At 27.6% G+C, this 21,439-nt stretch overlaps 2 protein-coding genes across 5 annotated transcripts; one reads left to right on the top strand and one right to left on the bottom strand.

The window, feature by feature from the left end:
• Positions 1-209: 209 nt before the first annotated feature.
• On the top strand, positions 210-6,627 carry LOC124427656 (prolyl 3-hydroxylase 1-like). Its single transcript, XM_046970853.1, has 7 exons — positions 210-1,179; positions 1,245-1,347; positions 1,733-1,997; positions 2,153-2,477; positions 2,667-2,792; positions 2,868-3,004; positions 3,503-6,627. Exons 1-7 carry the CDS (start codon positions 1,113-1,115, stop codon positions 3,638-3,640), a joined length of 1,161 nt encoding a protein of 386 aa, XP_046826809.1. The 5' UTR covers positions 210-1,112; the 3' UTR covers positions 3,641-6,627.
• LOC124427655 (F-BAR domain only protein 2) lies at positions 3,976-21,241 on the bottom strand. Of its 4 annotated transcripts, none has more exons than XM_046970848.1 (13): positions 21,001-21,241; positions 18,131-18,442; positions 17,438-17,695; positions 17,142-17,337; positions 16,735-17,061; positions 15,581-15,694; positions 9,623-9,713; positions 8,998-9,259; positions 8,571-8,838; positions 7,991-8,471; positions 7,658-7,874; positions 7,220-7,568; positions 3,976-6,927 (listed from the first exon to the last, which is right to left on the bottom strand). In XM_046970848.1, the coding sequence occupies exons 1-13, from the start codon at positions 21,028-21,030 to the stop codon at positions 6,857-6,859; spliced, it is 2,976 nt and encodes a 991-aa protein (XP_046826804.1). In that variant the 5' UTR covers positions 21,031-21,241; the 3' UTR covers positions 3,976-6,856. The 4 variants fall into 4 exon arrangements, with proteins under 4 accessions (XP_046826804.1, XP_046826803.1, XP_046826805.1 ...); XM_046970847.1 differs by having other exon boundaries at positions 9,614-9,713; positions 21,001-21,240; XM_046970849.1 differs by lacking the exon at positions 15,581-15,694 and having other exon boundaries at positions 9,614-9,713; positions 21,001-21,239.
• Between the last annotated feature and the right edge of the window lie 198 nt (positions 21,242-21,439).

Below are 21,439 nucleotides of genomic sequence, written 5' to 3'. Positions count from 1 at the left end.
AATTTTTAATTATCGTCAGTTTTATTTCCCAATGTATTATTGAATGTGGGAAATATCGAAAGAATTATTGACTTCATCGTGTGTCCAGTCAATATAATTTATAACATATTTCTTAAAAAATATTACTTGTCAAATTGATATATATGTAATATATTTACATACATATATATTGACATATATGTATACAAAATGAATGCATATGTATACATACATACAAAGTGTATTACAAACTTATAATTAATTTTATGAAAATAACATGATAATAATAATTTAATTCAATTATATGTGTGTATATAAGTACACACATATATAAGTAAATTTAATATTATGTATGAGTCTCACTTTTATAATTGAAGGATATATTATTAATAACTGCACTAGTATACTCTGTTTCACTGATTGTATTCAGAAGGAACAGTGCTATTGACTAATGAACTTGTCTTTTGTAATGATCTCAGAAATATTGTGAAATTGCTCGGAGAAAACTTTCTGGGATATTCTTATCAATACATGAACGCAATCATCATTGAGGCAGAGTGTACTTACAGGTACACATTCGCGCACACATCGACTTATATTAATCGGACAATTCTATATATATATATAGAATATGTGGCCTGATATACATATAATGATATATAACATAACATTTTTAACTTCAATATAGTATTGATCGTAGAATGCTTCAAGAATGCTTAATGTCGTTTATTTGAATCTGTACTCCTTGAATGATATGAAATTAAGGGAAAATTTTGTCATATAATGAATGAACGAATTAAATGCATATCTTGGAAATATTGCAGCTATATAGTCTTTTAAGAAGATAAATAGGTCTAGATCATCGAATAGTGTGTATGTGTGTGTGTGTATGTGGTTTTGTATACACACAGATGTGGTAATCTTTCCTATGGAGTGCATTTTATATATATATATATATATATATATATATATATATATATACATATATATATATACATACATACATATGGCAGTAATAGATTGTCTTTTCTGTATCTATATTATTTCTTTCAACATCATCATCATCATCATCGTTAATAGATAATTTAATTGAAGTAATTAAAACGTAACATATAAATTTAATCTTTGGTGACATGAAAGCCCATGTAGTTTTATTAATATTGTCCTATTTGACGTGGACGATCGCTGATGTAGATTTTGGTAAGATTTTTGAAACGTAGGAAGGTTATGTTTTTATATAAATCGAACGTTCCTTCAAAACATAGATACAAATATGACATTGTCGGAGTTATACGAGAGTGCTGTGGAAGCATATCTAAACGAAGAATGGGATGAATGTATTAAAAGATTTACCAAGGCTTTACGTGGGTACGTTTTTAATAACATATTATTGATAATATGTATCTTACTCATTCAATTGATTATCGATCATAAAAAAAAACAAGGTAGATATTTTTAATTAAATTATTTTTAATCGTTAAAATTTGATTGTTGGATCCTAGAATGACAAAACTGTTTGTATCACATATATTGATTTTTATAATATTTAATTTTATTATATATTTATAATATTTAATATTATTAGTAAAAGTTACTATACATAAATATTGCAAATGAATGATTTCTTATACAAATTATTGTTGTTTAATATCTTTATTGTGTTTACGTATCAGAGTCAATAAACTGATAATTCTTTTATTAAATAATATATGTCATTGCTTATGATTTTTTTATTAAAATTATTTGTATACAGGTATAAAATCTACAAACAAACATTAATAAAATGTCGAAGAAATTGTGCAATGGAAGCAGAAGGGTGGCAACCATTTTATCCAGAGAATATAGAAGATTTACATTTTTATGAAAAAAAAGTACGCGAGACACTTTGTTTAATGAAGTGTAATCAAGATTATAAGGATATTGCTAACAAACAAAAAATTAATCGATTACCTATTGATATAGAAAGGAAGTTCATAGAACATCGTGTTTATGAATATTTGCATATATGTTATTATCAGGTAACAAAGTAATTATAGTTATTATTATAATATTTATAATACAAAATAATATTTAATAAAAAATAATTTTATTTAGATCTATTGAAAACAAATTTATTTAAAATGTACAAATATTATTTTTTACATATTTCTAATAATTCTTTAATTACGCATAGAAAAATCATTTCCAAGATGCAGCTAATGCAGTCTTCACTTTTTTGGTTATGCATCCGCACCATAATATGAGTGCTAACAATTTGAAATACTATCTCACCTTACCAGGTGTACATGCGGATAATGTTTCCAATTTGGAGATGTCACATTTCTTAATTCCTTATACTACTGGTGTGTCAGAATATGAAAAGGAAAATTATAAGAAGTCAGTTAAATTGTTTGAAAATTCTTTGGCAGATTACTTGAACTTGGAAAACGAATGTAGAATCTATTGCGAAGGACCTTTCGACCAAGGATGGCATCCTGAATTCACATCCTTATTAGCAAGTAATATTAACTATAAATTTATATATATATATATATATATATATATATATATATATATATATATATATATAATAATTATGTGTGTGTGTGTGTGTGTAAATAGAAATTAAAACATTGAATGAATGTTAAGTTCGTTATAATGTAAAATTATTGAAAGAACACTAGTAATAGAAAATTATACTTTTTTAGATCATTTTACTTACTCTTTGAAATGTAAACGTAGCTGTTCGCGTTTGCTTAATTATGTGAATGGAGAAAATCGAGATGATCTACTCAGAAGCCATTATAATTATTTACAATTTGCTTATTATAAATGTAAATATTTAAAAATAATTGTAAGTATAAATTAATATATGTAATAAACATTTTTAACATATACTGTTTATGTAGTAGGAAATTTAGCAGCAGCAGCAAAAGCAGTTGAAAGCTATTTATTATTTGATCCAGTTGATGAAACAATGTTAAACAATAAAAAATATTATCTTGGATTACCGAAAGTAAAAAAGGAATATTTTGTCCCAAGAGAGGTAACCTTATGACTTTATTTTTCTAGAAAGTATAAGAGAAAATATACATATATATATATATATATATATAATATATATACAGTAGAATCTTGATTATGGATTTGAATAAGGATATTTTTGAATAATAGAACCGTTATTTTCTTTCCAAATTTTTTTAACTGCTGAATTACAATTTTTTTTAATAGATTTAATTCTATAAAATTACATTAGTTTTATGTCTCCTACTATCTGAGTTCTATTTTTAAACCCTGAAACGCTTCGAAATATTTTTTTCTGTAAATATTTAATTGTCGTAGATATCGTGTCGAGATATAAATTTTGATAATCAGCCATTACTTGTTCTGAAATTAGGATTTTCATTCAATTTTTTATTGAAATCCCATTGGGGATATAATAATCGGATAATCTATATTCTACTATATATATTTAGATACACAAAAATTTGTATGTACATACATTGATATTCACATATTATTAATATTCGATTATTTAATTTAGGAAGCACTTGCTTATATGAAGAGACAAGAATATGAACGAAGAATTTTGCGTTACATTTCCGAAGAATTTACAATCTTATCTGCAGAATTGAAACATGCATCAAATAAAACGAATAAGCAAGAAAATGAAGTTCATTAAATTTTTATCAAAAGAACTTTTTAAAATCCTAATTGTTATTTGTCTATACTATATACGCATGTGTATGTTATGTGTTGTGTATTATACGTTTTATATATATATATATGTATATAATAAAAAATTTATATCGCTTATTCGTGTTTACATACATATAATTTCACGTTCATGCATGTATGTATAAAATGTTGCCTATTAACAGGGAGGATAAACTCTCATTATGATATATTCTCAATGTGTATTGTAAACAGTTAAGCTGAAAATAATATTATAAATAGATAATTAAAAAAATAATAAGATTAATTAGGATTAGGTTGTATAAATAATTGTCTTTTCCGTACATGTTGTACAAATGTTTATTACGAAATTATAGTGACATCTGCATATCACAGGGAGCTCAGTCGATTCATCGGAAACCACTCCATCATTATGTGTGATAAAATTATGATATAGATATATTAAAATTAATATGATAAACATATGATGTTAAATCGTCTAAGTACAAATTATATAAAGTTAATTATTAATAATAATGTCATTAATATGTAATCGTTTTAATATATAGTATAGAAATAATGAGAACAAGTATTAATAATACTGTCTTAATCAAAGATTTAGTTGATGAAAATTAATAAATTGAATGCAAGTCTTTCGGTTTATTAAGAATCATAGCAAATGGAGTGGTTACTAATGCCATCGTTATTTAGTATTACTTCTCTCGATAAAATAGAATGAGTATCGCATATTAACGAAAAAAATTTTTGGATAAAAATGAAATACATACACATATACAAATATACAGGATGTCTCGAAATAATATTAGTCGAAATAGATATTTTGCATTGAAAATATGGTAAAGATGATAGAAATTAAATTATTTTTATTTTCTATAAAAAAAAAAAAAAGAAAAAACTATTAAAATATTTTTAATAAATGAAGTGTAAAAAATAATAAATGTAATTCCAATTTTAAATTATGAAATGCAAATAAGATTAAAATGAAGAAAAAACACGTGATTATTTCACACAACTGGAAAATATAAATAATAAAAGATTTGTTTGATATATATTATTATATTATTATTTATTGAGCTATATTTTGCTCAGAAATAATTGTGAACTTGACATTAGACGGTAATATTTATTAAAATATACAAAATAATATTTCATTAAAAAAAATTCTGAATTTCAAAGTTTAAAAAATAATAAAAATAAATTTTTATAGATTTTTTGCTATTTACTAAATTATTATAGTTCGGTCGCTATTCCGCCTAAAACTTACCTCATGACATTCTGTATATGCATATATAAATCATTTAGAAAAAAATATAATCTAAACATAGGTCCAATTCTACGAAGTTATTACGGCATATCAAAGTTTTATTACTACTATAATAAATTCACAATAAAACTTTGATTTACTACTAGTTATGATACTTTTTAGTATAAGACCTATGTTCATAGGACATTTTTTTCCATAAAATGACTTTCTCAACAAACTATGATTTTTTTTTTACATTCATTATGAAACATCCTGTATACATATTATAGGAACATTAATGATCAAAGCTTCTTTTTGTTGTTAGATTTTTTTTTATAACAATAGATACGGAAGTATCTGTTACGTATCAAATAAATTGGCCAAAGAATGATGTTATACATAAAGTCCCACAATGAAATCTAATTTGTGATTACACAAGTTAGTTTTATAGTAACGTAATTAAGCACAAATAATTTGTCAAATCCATATAGTTTGCACATTAATATACGTTACCATTTCATATTACCATCCATATATAGTATGACGCAGTAAAGAATACAGGCATTGGTTTAAATCATATTTGGTAAAAAGAAATTGTGAAAATATATATATATATATAGATAGGTATATGCAGCTTAACAAAAGAACAATTCATTGATATGCGATTTATTAAAAAATAATGTATAGAATGTTTCTCAGGAAATAGAACAACTTGAAAAATTTCTTTCATTTAACAAACTTAACTTAAAATTTAACTGAATAATATGTAATATGGTATTTGAAGGCAACTAGGCAAGTGATTTCGGCATAAATGCAAAAGTAATACTTGACATAATTATTCGGGAAATTAATGTTGATTTATTACAACAGTAATTAATGATGATATATAAAAAATCTCTCTCTCTATATATATACATATATATAGTTACGTATCTCGTGAAATGATAACAAAGAATATTGAAGACCTTTGTAAGCATAAATACTATCAAGAATGTCTTAACTCAAACTGTTAAAGGAGTGAGAAACCTTTGGTTCTTGCATAACATTAGATTTTCATCAAACATTTTTACAAATCATTCTTTACTTATCAAACTGCATATGGTAAAGATATATCATTAAAGCTACTCCATTTAGTCATTAAATTAGTAATCTATCATTTTAGAGTGAATATACTTTTATCTAAACTTTATCCAGATTCATCTTAGAATAACGCATGACAATCTTAACAAGTTTTACAACAAAAGTGACTTTTGTCATCGTTTGTAGTCCATAAAATGAATTATCTTATAAACGATTTTTGCACAAAAGCTTTCTGTACACAATTATAATTTCTTTTCTATTGAAAATTACATTTGAGTATATATATATGTATGTGTATATACACCTTCCTGCTAAGTATACAAATATTTCGTTTTACTTTAAAGTTCCTAACGGTATCTCATTTATAATAATGTGATGTCTACAACAAAATAACGAAAAATTTAAGAAGATAAAAATATTTTACTGCTGTATGTTAGCTGAGCCTTCATGTAAAAACATTCATATTACACATTTTGATTATGAAAAGAGATTAAAACTGGCGAGTATTGCTGCGAAAATATGCTGGATACCAAAGTTTATATGTAGCTAATATATTCTTATATTATTTAAATAATTAAACACAATTAATCTCAATGTTTTATATTTTTTTACAAATCAAAAAACAAAAGAAGAAAGAAAAACTAAAGAAATACATAAGAAAAAAATCGTCAAAATGAATAAAATATTTTTGCTTATAGAATAATTATGCCTCCTACGAATGTGGAATTATCACATATATTCCTTGGCATCCAACCATTTCTTTCGCGTAGATTTAAAGTTTAAACTTTGAATATGCCCTGATGTAGGCAGTGAGTGAATAAGCAAGTACCAATATTAAATCGGCAGCTTTCCCCACTGAGCTATCCATTCTGGAAATTGTCACACTGTATTGGATGGTGGTGCAGCATATCTTGTACGCGCATCGGAATCTCCATCACATATATATTTTCCTACGATTATAACAATTTTGTATATATAAATTAATATATATATATATATATATCTTAAATATTAATTTTTTAATAATATTTAAATATTATATATAATAAATATATTTATATGTAATAATATATGCAAAAGTAATATATAATAATATATTAAAAAAAAAAAAAATATATATATAAATAAAATATATACATTACTTTCGTGTGTTATAAATTACAGTTATAAAACTTTACACATACATAACGTTACATATTTTTTAATGAATATTATTTACAAAGACAAAATAATTATACTTACCAGACACAAATCTGCGTTTTACTAAACTTAGTCTATAACCAGGGCCTAGAAGTTCAAATTCAACGCCAGACAGTGTGGTCCCCTCGCAATTAAATTGAGTAAATATGGTTCCCTGAGTACCTGGCCCACGTTCGAGTTCAACCCTTGCTTTCAAGGAACCCACACCATTACCTTCGCTATGTTGTGACAGTTCAGTAAATTTCCATAATACGCGATTTGTATCTGCGAGCCATTGCGCTATTGGTTTACTATTAAGAGTCTTAAAACCACCATCGATAGGTGCTGCCACGTGAAGATTTAACAGTGGGCTCGGTGAGGCCATTGCACGGCTATTATATTTATAATCGATCTAAAAAAAATAATGTTAATCATTATTTATTAAATTTTATAATATTTCTAAATCATACTTGTGATAGATGGAACAAATAAGATAAACACCTTCAGATCGGTATGAGTCGATTCACATTTCCAATATGCAACTAATTGAAAGGGACAAGAACCCGCGCCTTCTTTGCATTTTATTTGATATTTCAGAATATCTACATTAAAATAGGAGGCCGACGGATTTTGTTCTGCCTGTCGTCGTAACAATGTAGTTAAGGCACTCATATTAAACTCGAAAATTGTACTATCAACGGTAGTTTGAGTTGCATCCCTAAAAAATAAAGAAAAGAACAAATTATTTCCGAAGAAACTTATCAAAAAAGATGAGTGCATGTATGAAATAATAATCAGAAACATTCTTATTGGTAAAAACCAGGACTTACTTACATGCTGACGAGTTGACTATTAGGAAGCAATCTTTCCAATCTATTGCTATTTCTCACACGGAAAGTAAGCTTAGCTGGACTTGGATTATTTGCTAATACTGCCACAATGCCAGCAGGAAATGACAACATCATGTCTCCGCTGAGTTTGACCTGGCATCGAGTTTCGTCAGTGCCTTTAAAATAGGAATGAACTATTTCATGAAACGCCACAGCTAGGGGAATGGTATCAGCAAGGCCGATAGTAAGTGGTGAGGGCCCTCGAGAAGATCCTACTCCAACTCCTGCTGTACGAAATTCTAAACTTGCTACACTATCCGCTCGAGATATAGTAGCAGGTGACATCCTTCCTCTTGGAGATGGTCCTTCGCCTTTTCGAGATGGCGGTCTAGGAATAATAATAGATCCTGTTGGTGTCGAAGATGCAGATTGTTTTGGTGGTAAAGTAGGTGTAATATCACCAACTTCTGAAAACAAATCGCCATCTGCAATACAATAAACGGAAAGGTTATAATTCGTTTGAAAATTTCATTTTTCTTAATCAAGTATAAAATATATAATTTTTAATTGCATCTGAAATAAACCTTGGAATCGAGTATGCTGATGTAACGGTGGAGCAGACTGAGGAGGTTGCGGTTGTTGTGGTATCGGAGACGAAGAAAGAGGCGGTGGACTTTGTAAGGGCGCATAAGGATGACTTCCGGTTGGAGTAGAGGCACTGGATGGTGTACTGCTGGGATTAAATAAATTTAGGCCCAGTAAATCCGAGCTTGGCTTGCCTCCTAACTGTTGAGATACTGATTGAGATCTCTTCATGTGATGATCTGAATCGGTGTTTGAACCCCTACGTCCCTAGTATATTATGAAGAGTCATTACAAATCAACAATGTAATCACATATAAAGACATCAATTTAGAAATTGTATTAAAAGCATACGCCATTTGTTATTTTATTTATAGAATCCAGCATAACGTTTAGATTCTTTAATCTTTTTGCAAATATAAGACTCACTGTTGGGGCAGGTGACAAGGATAAGTTTTCAACCGTTGCTCTTAATTCATCAACACTTGCACTCATCGGTGCTGCTCCATTACTAAGAGGTTTGATCTCCACTCGAATCTTTCTTTCTCTTTCATCCTCTGAATCCGTATCGGAACTAGAATAAAATCCTTTCTCATTTTCCCAAGGATCAGGCTTTGGTCTGATACAAAATCCATCTTCATCTACTTCCGGCGTTGGTGTCTCCGATTTTCTACTATCTTCTTTATCTTCCCTATATCATTAATACAAATTTCATTAACCGTTTGTTCCTTTCAATTTTCCAGCAGGCCCAGTGCAATTTCTAATCAATTCTATTCTATTCCTACCTTATTTTTGTTCGTTTTTTTTTTAATTACTGAGAACATAAAAAAAAAATGACGTTATAAAGAAGATAAAAAATTAGATCGATCATTTTTGAATATTTAAATTTTTCTTCCTTTTTATAACTATAATACTAGTCAATACTATAGAATTAAAAAAAAATCTATACAAAAATTTATTTATAAAAAAAAAGAAGAAAAAAGTAATTGGACCATGTATATTTAGTCTTATATGCACCGGGTCTGCTGAACATTTTTATACTGACAGGTCAGACTTTTCTTCTTTGTTACTGCTTGTTTCTATAATATCCTTCTTCTTTTTCGCCTTCTTTTCTTTCCTCTTTTCCCTTCTGCTGCGAAGAAACCCTGTAGATTGCAGACAAATTGAACGTAAGCAATGAAAAAAGAATTATGTTATTAATTGAATTAATTTAGTAAAAACAACTTATTCTTTAGAGAGAAAAAAAAAATATATATATATAAATATAAATAACTATTTGCAAATGGTGTCATCACTTCGCATTTATGTTTCATTTTGGATTTACCTATCTTAGAGCTGCATATAAATATAAAGCGTTTTGCATCGACGCTTCCAAAATGGTGCACTGTAACTAACTAATTTTGCTTTGAAATAGCGAAAAATTATATACTTCGCAGCATCAGCTTTTGCATTACAAGCTTGTAATGTTTAATTCAATGAAGTAAATATATTTTTCTATTCATCGTTTTTAAGATCTCTGATCCATTATAATTAATTTTAATTAACAATAAATCAACTTTCGATAACTTATGTATGACTAATTCTTTTCCCTCTCTCTCTTTTTTTTTCTTTAATAAACAACAAAAATTATAAATCGTTGAGTGCCAATACGTTAGATTCATTATATAAGCATGAATTGTTGAGTACCGATACATTATTAAACAAAATGTGCTTTTGAAAAATTTTTCATTATTGTTATAGATAAATTATGTAAGAATTATTTCAATAACAGACTCTATGCTAAACCAATTGCATAGTATAGTTAGCAATAGTAATCAGACGAAAGAGGCTGAGTGAATTTTTACAAAATTCTATTTCACATATATAATATAAATTTGAAAACATTTTTGACATTGTACATAATGAAATTCACACTTTAAATTCACTTATTCTCTTTCGTTGAACAATTTTCTAAACAGCTTTTAAGAATAGAAATATTGAAAAAATAAAAAAAAAAGTAAGAACTACGTTTGCGCTAACCCTCGCTATTATACATCTGTATTATCTAACGTGTTGCACAATAAAAAGCTATATGTGCAATACATGTTTTATATATATATATACATATACATACACATACATATATATATAGAAACACACACATTATATATTTATATGAAATTAAAAAATGTGTTCATGTATGTGTATATATATGCTAATAACGGCCAGAGAACTTTTACCTTCCAAGTGTTCAAAGATATAGCGCAACGTGATTGAAAAGAAGCTAGAAGAAGAGAAAGTAGTTTTATTCTACTGAATATACCAAGCGAATGCTATGCGAAATTTATTTTTTTTTTAAACGCTGATATGAATTCCAAAAAAGAATAAAAAGATTTAAAAAAAAAAAAAAAGAAAAAAAAAGGAAAAGAAAAAGAATTATATAGTTTGGAACGTGGAAAAAGACAAATTTTCTTTTCAATAGCCTTCTAATCAGATACAAAGTTAATTTTTCATAACTTATTTCTAAAAAGAAAAAAGTTTTGCAATGAAACGCATATCAGCATCAGACGATCGCTATTATCATATTATATCTACTTTTTCTTTTTTTTTTTTAATCGTATAAAGTTTTGTACATACACGATATGTGATTATGTACAGCATAGAGGGTGTAGTATAGATATGCAGTATTAGCCAGCGACGTTATTGTAGCGAAAATCTACTATAAACCCAAACACCAAATTGACTAAAAAGATTTCTAGTAAAAGGGGTAGCTCGAGTAAATTGGTATATACGTACTCCAGCAAGACTTCAAAAGATAGTTTTCATTGGAAATACTTAAGTTAAATTTTCTATTTATTTACTATAGGTTTTTTTTTCTTTTTTATTAATTCCACCTTCTCAAAGGTTTTTTTTTCAAATTTGCATATACATATTTAACTCGGCTCTCCTGTTTATTACACTGTTGTCCAATGAAAAAAACGAGATTTTAGTAAATTGTTTTTCTAACAATAATCAGATTTTCTTTGGCTGGTTCGTAAGACAATCTATCAATCCTTATATGATGTTAGATGCAAAGATGATCGATTAAACATACTATCTCAAATAGTTAAAAGTAACGTGTAATATTAACCCTCTATAAACCATAATTTAATCCTGTATATCTATAACAACAAAATAATATAACGTGAAAAAGTTATAAAAAATATTACATTTATACTAATATAATTATACTATGCTATAATTAATAATAATAAATTATATAATTTATACTTAAAACATATTCAATATTTTCAGTTGTGAAGAATTAATTTTCTGATAGGAGAATGAAATCATATACAAATCATTAAAAAATGTGTATATAAATTTCTTATGGTTTTTTTTAAGTATAAATTATAATATAATTTATATAGCATAATTATATTAGTATAAATAATACTACAACTGTCACATTATAATTTTTGTTATTAGACATGAACCAAATATCCTATATTATATATTTATATTATATATACATATATCTCTTATATATGTATATACACATATAAGTGAATTACCTCAGTTATATGGTGTTATAGAAGGTTAAAATGACATCTTATAACATTCAAAAAGTAAAAAAAAAAAATTTGAAGAAGAAGTTGAAATAACTGTGAAAAATTTTTCTGGCGAAGCTGGATGACACGATTTATGAAACTTACAAGGAGAGCTCGAGTAAAACGTAAGTAATATACAATTTTCGTCGGAATTAATTTCTTTTCTAATATGTTTACCAATTTATAAGAACTCTCTTTGTTAGTTCAGATATATTTCTAAAAATAGTATAGTCTTCTTGAAAATATACCAATCAATATGTTATATGAGGACGTATCTACTCGAAAAAATGAGATATAATAATAATAATAATAATAACAATAATAATAATAATAATAATAATAATAACAATAACAATACTAATAATAATAATAATAATAATAATAATAATAATAATAATAATAATAATAACAATACTAATAATAACAATAATAATAATAATTTAATCACATTACGCTATTAAATAAGTACGTGCACTTGGAAAATAAATTTAATACAAGAAGTGAGCCATGTACGAGTCGAGTTTTTTCTTTTCTTTTTTTTTTCTTTTTTTTTTTTTAGATTCATGGATTCGTAAATAATGGCTCACCTGAGGCCCCGTCGGAGACAACCCCAAACTCGTGCTTCAACATTATTCAAGTCCAACTCCCTTTTTGTACAGACTTCCATTTTGCTTCTTAGTTCTTTATCGTAATTACAATAATTTTTCTCGGCTTATTTCTTACTTTGTTGTGCCAAACACACACAAACAATATATATACATACAAAAATTTTGTATATAGATATGTACATATGTATGTATACAAAATTTAATTAACTACATTCTCTCTACACGTTTAAACGCCATCTATTAAAAATATCATTATTATTAAATATTTTATGTGAATAATTTTCATTTGAAAAATTTGATTATGAAACTTCCAGACAAATTTTCCTTCCTTTCCACGTTAAACAAATTTTTTTGTTTTATGTATAACATTCTTATGGAAATAAACGTTCAAAAACATAAATAAACACATATAAAATGAATGTGAAGAATGAGTGAAGGTTTCTTTGTTTTTCCCTCCATTTTTTAATATTAATATCAATTTGTTTTTTTTTTTAGTATATTTCTATTGCAAATATGGATATTTTTATGAAAGGATTTTTTTTAGATGATATTATGGCACAAAAGCAAGAATAAAGACGAAGATGAATTGCATCTAATCAAATGATACGCACACAAAGCGTAATTAGTAGATAACAAGATAATAATAATACTATTACTTTTCTATGGTAGCAATGACATGAATATATGTATTCAAAGACAAATCCCGTCATTATGTACTTGCAGATATACGATTGTTAGAAAAACAATTTATATATACATATATACACACACATATATAGTATGTTCGATTTAAATAGGTATATATATATGTGTTATTAACGAATAGAAAAATATTGTTTTGCTTGGATGAGGAAGTATTAGCGTAAAATGGAAACTATAATTAATTTTAATCTTTTTTTTCTTTTATAAATTATTAATTATTATGCGTATATATATTTTTTGACCAAGCAACTTTTGGTTTAAAAGTTTTTTTTTTTTATAATTCAATAAATAATTTTGTATATATATTTAACACCCGTATATACTGTATATATATATACATATATAAATATTATATAAGTACATAAAAATGTATATATATGTATAATGTATATCATCCCTAAAAGAAGTACGGTATCTATCTTTCTTGATTAATCGAATGATCGAATATCAATCATACTATTCTGCTCTACAATCTATAAAAGCTTAGAATTACTATAGAAACAATCTAAATCAATAATATTGTTGAAATATATATATATATATAAATATATATATATCAAATATATATATATTACTGATATATTATTGATGTATATATATATATATATATATATATATATATATATATATATATTTCATTGATTAGTATTTATATACATACTGTAAGATAGAGATAGAGAAATAATTAAGTATAGAGTGTGTATATAAAAAAGAGAAAAAACATAGATATGTATACATCTTATAGAAAAAGGATGTAATTATAACAGTTGTAAATAAATTCAATTACTGTAATTTCATTGAATGTTAAACTTTTTTTTCCTATTATACAGAACCATTTCAAATGAAATCACATTTCTATTTCTTTTCAGCGTTTGAATTCGAAAGAAGTGAAGAATATATATTGAATTGTGCAAAAAAATATATTTTATTCTTAAAAAGTTATATATTCTCGCTGTAATCAAATAATTCCTAACTTCTTCCACCTATTGTTTTTTTCTTTTTTTTTTTTCATAGGATTTTATAAGCAAAAGAAATTGTATTTTTTATGATTACAATCTGCTCCAGTTCATGCGTTAGTAATATAGATATATAAAGTTATTATATACACACACCAATGTGTACGTATGTGATATTGAATCGGCGACATAAAAGTGAAACAATTAAATAAATAAATAAATAAATAAATAAAATAAATAAAAAATATATCAGCACAATTTGGATAAAAGTATTTGACAACGGAATATTCTTGAGATTCTTTTAAGATTTATTTAATATGAGTGATTTATGTCTCCATATGTACAACATACATACACTCTTGTTTTGAAAACAATGCAAAATAATAGAATAGTAACGTGCATCATCGCTAAATTCATTGAACACGTTATTTAATATTATTACATCCTCCTTAAACATAAAAACCAAACCAAATGAAAAGGATTTTGAATAGCTTTCTTATAATCAACCACCATATATATAAGGGAGCGAAAGAATAAGGCAAGAGTAAGAGTGTCAAGGAAGAGTGAGTCTGTGTAAAGTTCAGTAATTATCGAATTATGCAGAACTTTTCATTTACTGAAACTTAACAAAAGAAATTATTCATTCAATATATCATCCTGTTACATCGGTATTCAACATTATATCACTGATTAATCTTCTAATGAGTTAGTCTATGTAATTTTGATATAATCTGCAAATTAGGATGTAGAATTGCTGTATAAGATTACCAATATTAGCTTTGTTTACGATTAAGCAACAAACATTGGATTAAGAAATTTTTGGTTATAAAATAAGCGAACGATTCATGTTATAACAGACTTATTCTTTTTTTTTTCTTCATATATATATATGATTTTTTTCATATATATATATATATATATACACACAGACATTTCGTACGATACTTTCATAGATAAAAGCAGATGAGTGAAATATAGAGATATATCACAGTACACTTTAAAAATAAAACATATTGTCGTGTTTTAGTAATCTTGATATCAGAAAATACGTACGAAAATTATGGAAAAGTAAAAAATTTATCACCATGAATACGTACAAATGGCAATCTGATACAGTTATTCTGCAATAATCGTGGATAACAGTAGGAACACAGGTAAACGCAATATAGGCAGTTACATTTAGATCCTCTGAGAGGGTTCCTGCAGATGGTAGGAGGTGGAACAGCAGGAGGTAGATTGTTTCCCTGAGGAGTCGCAGGTGCAGAACCAGATCCTGCTTGCCTCTGCTTGTCTGAAACAGCACTCATCATTCGCTTCTATGAACACTTCCCACCTCCATTAGCCTTTTCCTCGCTTATCTTTGTTATTTTTTGTATATCTTAATATCACTTTTTAAACAGGAATGATCCTTGCAGGTTCAGTGACATAAATGCACTCCAAAGGAATGATTTTTTAAACCTATGTATAGATACTATACATATGTATAAATACATATATTTATATTTATGCATGTATCTATGTATATGTATTAATATATATACGTAAAAATGATGCAGCAGCAAAATTAATTACATAAATTTGGCATGTTTAAATCAATCTATGTATTTTTCTATCTGGTATATTTAGTCCATAAGGTTATCACAAAAAAGAGTGTCACTTAAAACAGAACTTGCAAGAAAATTTGCAGACTGGAAGTTTGACTTCTTTCACGTTCACACTTTATCTTTTTTTAAAAAAACCACATGATATCTTCTCCTTCTCCCTTATAAAAACGCATCATATTCTGCGCACTATTCTTTGCTATACTGTTAGATTATAATGCATAAGCGATATAATGCAACAATCACGCAAGCACTGCAAATCCAGCAAATTGTATTGTAGATTTCTCTAAATGTATACTTCCAAATTTAAATGCCATATAGCTGTAGCAGGCGAGTGAGGAATACACTAGTAATAAAGTGGTATCGATGATATAAAATGGTAAAATGCTAAATTCTAAACCTACCAAAATATAATGTGCACGATATACACATCTTATCGCAGTTATCATATATTTGAGTCTCTACCTTTGAAGCAATTTTATTTATTTCTAAAAAAAAGGTTTTGTTATAGTGTAAGTATAAAAACCAATTGTATTAATGTCATATAATATAAGATAGTAAGTTTAAGCATTGATTAGTTGCATTTGCAATATTAGCAAAGCGCTAGAAAGTAAAAGTTACATTTACAAAACCAATTCGTGCTTTATTACATTTAGGTAGGTATCCGTTTTCGCGATTAATGTATTACGAGAATTTTAATAAAAATTTGCTTAACTTAAATGGAACCTACCCTGGGAGTTGGACATGAACAGGTTGAGTAAAGAGGTAGTACGGCGGGAAGCCTTGGTGGCTTGCGTATGTGACAGTTCTCTGTCCCTGTCCCTTTGTTTTTCTTTTTCTCTATCCTTTTCCTGCACCATTTCCCTATCCCCACTTATTCGAGAACCCTCCCCTTTAAATCCCATATCTGCTTTTGAATCGTGACTGTTACCAGCAACACCGGTTTCGCCATTCGCTCCTTTTGACGTATCCTTGGACGGTTCTACATTTCCCTCAGATTGAGAATGCCCTGTGACCTCTGCTATACTCATCATAACATCTTCAAATTCGATGACACCTATTTTGTAGAAATCAAAATATCAATAACTAAGCCCTAATCTTTCCAATTCAATATTATACTTTTATCATTTCTTTTACCTGGTTTTTCTAAGCCTGTGCTTTTACTTTGAACGAATTGTTCCAATAATTTATCTACAGTCATTTCTAAACATTGTCGTTTGAAGTCCACATGTACCTGACCAACTTGTTCATGATTCATCTGTAAGACATCTGCATAAGCATTCAAGAACTCCTTCATTTGTTTCAGGTGTGCTTCCTCGACGTCTTGGAATCGCTTGGTAATGAAAGCATAAATTCATTAATGTATCATAACAAATCTCTGTCCATACTACCTCAGGAAGTTTCAGTGCGTAACAGATAATTGTGATAAGTACCCTGCAAGCCTGAGTCATTTTTGTTTCAAAATCATTTCTTATTATCGTATACTTTTCAACTAAAGTCTTGCAATCGTCCTGTGCCTTTTTAAATTTTGCTTCTGCTTTTTCCAATTCTCTCTGGCTAGCATTGTCTTTCTTAAGTTTTTCCAATTCAATGCCTTTTTGCATGCATATGTCTTTTGCTTTATGTAAGGTGACAGTGATGGCTTGTATATTTTGTACTGTTTCTAAAGTTGAGGATTCTTCTTCCTTTACCTGAATATTATTACAATAAACGGATATGTTCATTCTCGCGATGAACGTACAATATATATGCATATACACACATATACAGAATGCCTGGAGACAAGTGAAATAGAAAACGAAAAAAAAAAGGAACATATGAAAATTTGATTCCATTGTTATTTGTATAAAATCTAAACAAAAAACAAATCCTCATATATCTGATCCAATCTTCTATAATTTTGCCGTTATTTCGTTAGCACTTATCTCGAAACATTGATTACGTATATGTATGCACGTCGCCATGTAAATAAAAGATAATAATTAAAATCCATTATTTACAATCTATTGTCATCGTTGATTATTTTAGTTCGTTTAACATAGTAGTTTTTATGTTCACGAATAAAACAATTTTTTTTTTTTATAATGTTTAGATAAACTGCTAACGATTGTTATATATTTACGTACAGCTTTGTGCTTCTTGTGGAGCTCATCGGCATATTTGGATACATCTTTTATAAGTTCGGCAACTCTTTGGGCCATTTGCAGATGCAGACCAGCGAGTTTTTCAGCTGCACCTCTGAGAGCCGCCCAAACGGGTGCAAAAGTACCTTGGGTACTACTGCTGTTACTAGCTTGTTTTGCTACTTTACTTAAGAGTTTATAATTATTCTCTTCTATAGCTGATCGTTCTCTCAGAAACTCTGCTAATTCCTTACTCGCGATTGCACCATGCTTCATGTTATGGTACAATACATCAAATCCATTATTTTTTTCGCCCTTAAAATAAAAAATGGTCAACATCGCCAACCATTCAAACGGATCCTTTGTTTAAATAATAAATTATAAATATTTAGAAGAAGTATCAAAATGTTCGCAAAATATTGTTGACATTAAAAATTAATTAAATTTTGTCATAGGAAAAATCTTTAATAAAAAAATAGAATATACGATTAACAATGTCGACAATGTTAATTCATGAATCGTAAATAGACAATATTTTTTCGTTCGGTATACTCGATACATCTTGAATACTGTCAATATTACCCAAGACTAAATTTATAAATGTAAGCTATATACATATCGTATCAGTTGTGTAATATAATAAAAGAAAGAGAGATGAAGCGTAAGTGGGCTATTATTACAATTCTGAGGGGACGATCTATGATTATTTTAACACTACCTATATCATTTTTTTTTTTTTTTTTTTAAATAGAAAAAGAAAAACTCAACCGATTATTAAGTAAGAAATATATTTAAAATTTTATTCTCAAATAAACGTATAAATCTTAATTTATTTGAAGTCAATTTCAAAAATAATTATTTTTCCCGCGCTTAGTCAACTAACGAAAATAATAGAAGGAAATATTAAAAATACATGTTTCATTGGAATTTATAAAAAAAATTATAATATCAATATAATACTATTTAAAAGATTTAATAAGACTCTTGGTCACAAAAAAAAGTAAATAAAAAATACGAGAATAACGATAAAACGTAATAAGAGATTCATAAGATATAATTATATTATTATAGTGATTGTTTAGTTGTATTCAATATAATTAATAACAATAATATCGATATTATTAACAATAATAATAATAATAATGCATAATAAATATATTGATATTAATAATCGGTGGTAATGATAATCATTCTTCGCATATAAAATTATTGAATAATTGATCGAAACACACGCAGAATAATAAAATAAATAATATTGACTATATATTATATTGGAGGTGTTCGTTAAAATTTGAAATCTTAACTGAAATTGACTTGGTTTTTCAACATGATTAGTAAAAAAGGAAACAGAGACAACACACTATCGCTATCTTATCCGTATCGTAAAGCGGACCTTTAATATGACGCGATAGGGAATATATTTCTTCTCATTAAAATCAGAATGTGACAGTGTATTCTTTGAAAGAATACAATCAAAAATAATACGTTATAATCACAAAGCCAACGTTGTTTTCGAGATACATATATACTATTTCTTGATAACACAATAAATTTGAAAGACAATCTTTTCTACCAATAAGGTTACAGTTTGTGAACATTCTTAATATATATATATATATATATGTATATATAAAATTTGATATTTCCATCCTTCTCTATTGAAATTATATTCTTTGAAATGTATTCTTTAGATTTAAAATAAAGAAACATAAAAAAGGAAAAAAACACAAGAAACATTTGAAAGCAAGACAATAGAAGCATAGAAAAAAAACTTTGGACAAAAACGATAGATACGAAGTTACGTTGAAACTCATATAATATAGTTAATGACTTCATGGTGGTATTGGCATATGTCAAAGATCAAATTACCATTGTAAATGTGGATGGTATGTATCATTTACTTTCACATTTATAAACTTCACACTGTTATCATCTCGAAGTTACACATCGTAATCCAATATATATAAATAAAATGCAGATTTGAGGAGATAACTTTTCTTAATACATAGGTAATTTTCTTGGATCTTTAAATCTTGTAATGCGTTTTATATAAGATAATAAAGACCTAATTTCTAAGATAAATTCAATGGATAAAATGAAAGGCATGTACTATTCGCGGTGGCTGTATAAGCTTGAACAAGTCGCTTCTCGTTGGTTGGAAGATTGCACGATCAAGGACGGAACAAACGAACGTGGTGCGTTAGATATATGCGTATGCGCATGGGCATGTACGTGATCGTACGTACGTATGTACATACGACATGATATGCGCACACATGTACACATATATGTAAGCGCGTGCATCGTCCTGTTACTCCCTATGTATGCAAGATGCAACAGAAAATAAGCGACTAGAGAAAGCTTGAAAGTTCGCTTAACGGGATGAAGAAATGATCTTTTTCTCTCTCTCTCTCTCTCTCTCTCTCTCTCTCTCTCTCTCTCTCCCTCTCTTTCTCTTTCTCTCTCGATCAAATGTATAAAGAAACATTTAAATAAAAAAATTATGTCAGTTTACGTTCTGATTCATTGTCGTCGTTGTCGTTATTGTCGTTGTCGTTATTGTCGTTGTCGTCGTCGTCGTCGTCGTCATCATCATCATCATTGCACCTTGTAGACGTGTCATCTTTTTTTTTCTTTTTGTTTTTTATTTCATTGGAACTGTTATAAGTAAACGAGATATAATGGAGAACGCAAATATACCATATATTAATTGTACCTAACCTAAACGATTTGCGTTCACCTATTCGACGCGCGCGAGCTCTAACATGAACGCAACGATGAACAAACGATGATCGAGCAAATGAACGCGTCCTCTTCTTTCTCTCATTCGTATTACCAATAAATATCATAACAAAAATTTACTTAACACTCACCCAAAAATAATCGGCGAAGTCCACAGTCATGTTGAATCTCAATCAGATCATCATATTCCAATAAGCGTTTAGTTATCACGCGACGACGACGACGTACACTTTCACGAAGCACACGCGACGCGCGCTTAGGCGTTCACCGCACGATTACAGGGAGGCGTAACTCAATTTGCGTGCAAGAGTAACGTTACGTTTTCGCCAGACTCGACATATATCCCATGTATTAGCTTGATTCACTGTTTTCAGCGCCTCTACTGGAGCTACGTAAGAATTAAATCGTTATAATCATAATAATAAGCTTCTATTCAAATTTATTCAACTTATCGAGAAGAAAACGATCGAATTTACGAATAAAAATATGCCCGAATTATATTATAATATATTATCGAGTAATTTTATTATAAAATATTATAAAAAAATGTATTAAAAATAAAGTTAATTG

Source organism: Vespa crabro, chromosome 10, assembly GCF_910589235.1.
Source record: "Vespa crabro chromosome 10, iyVesCrab1.2, whole genome shotgun sequence".
NCBI lineage: Eukaryota > Metazoa > Arthropoda > Insecta > Hymenoptera > Vespidae > Vespa > Vespa crabro.
The sequence above is the reverse complement of the archived record's forward strand: the minus strand, read 5'-3'. Positions and strand labels throughout refer to the sequence as shown.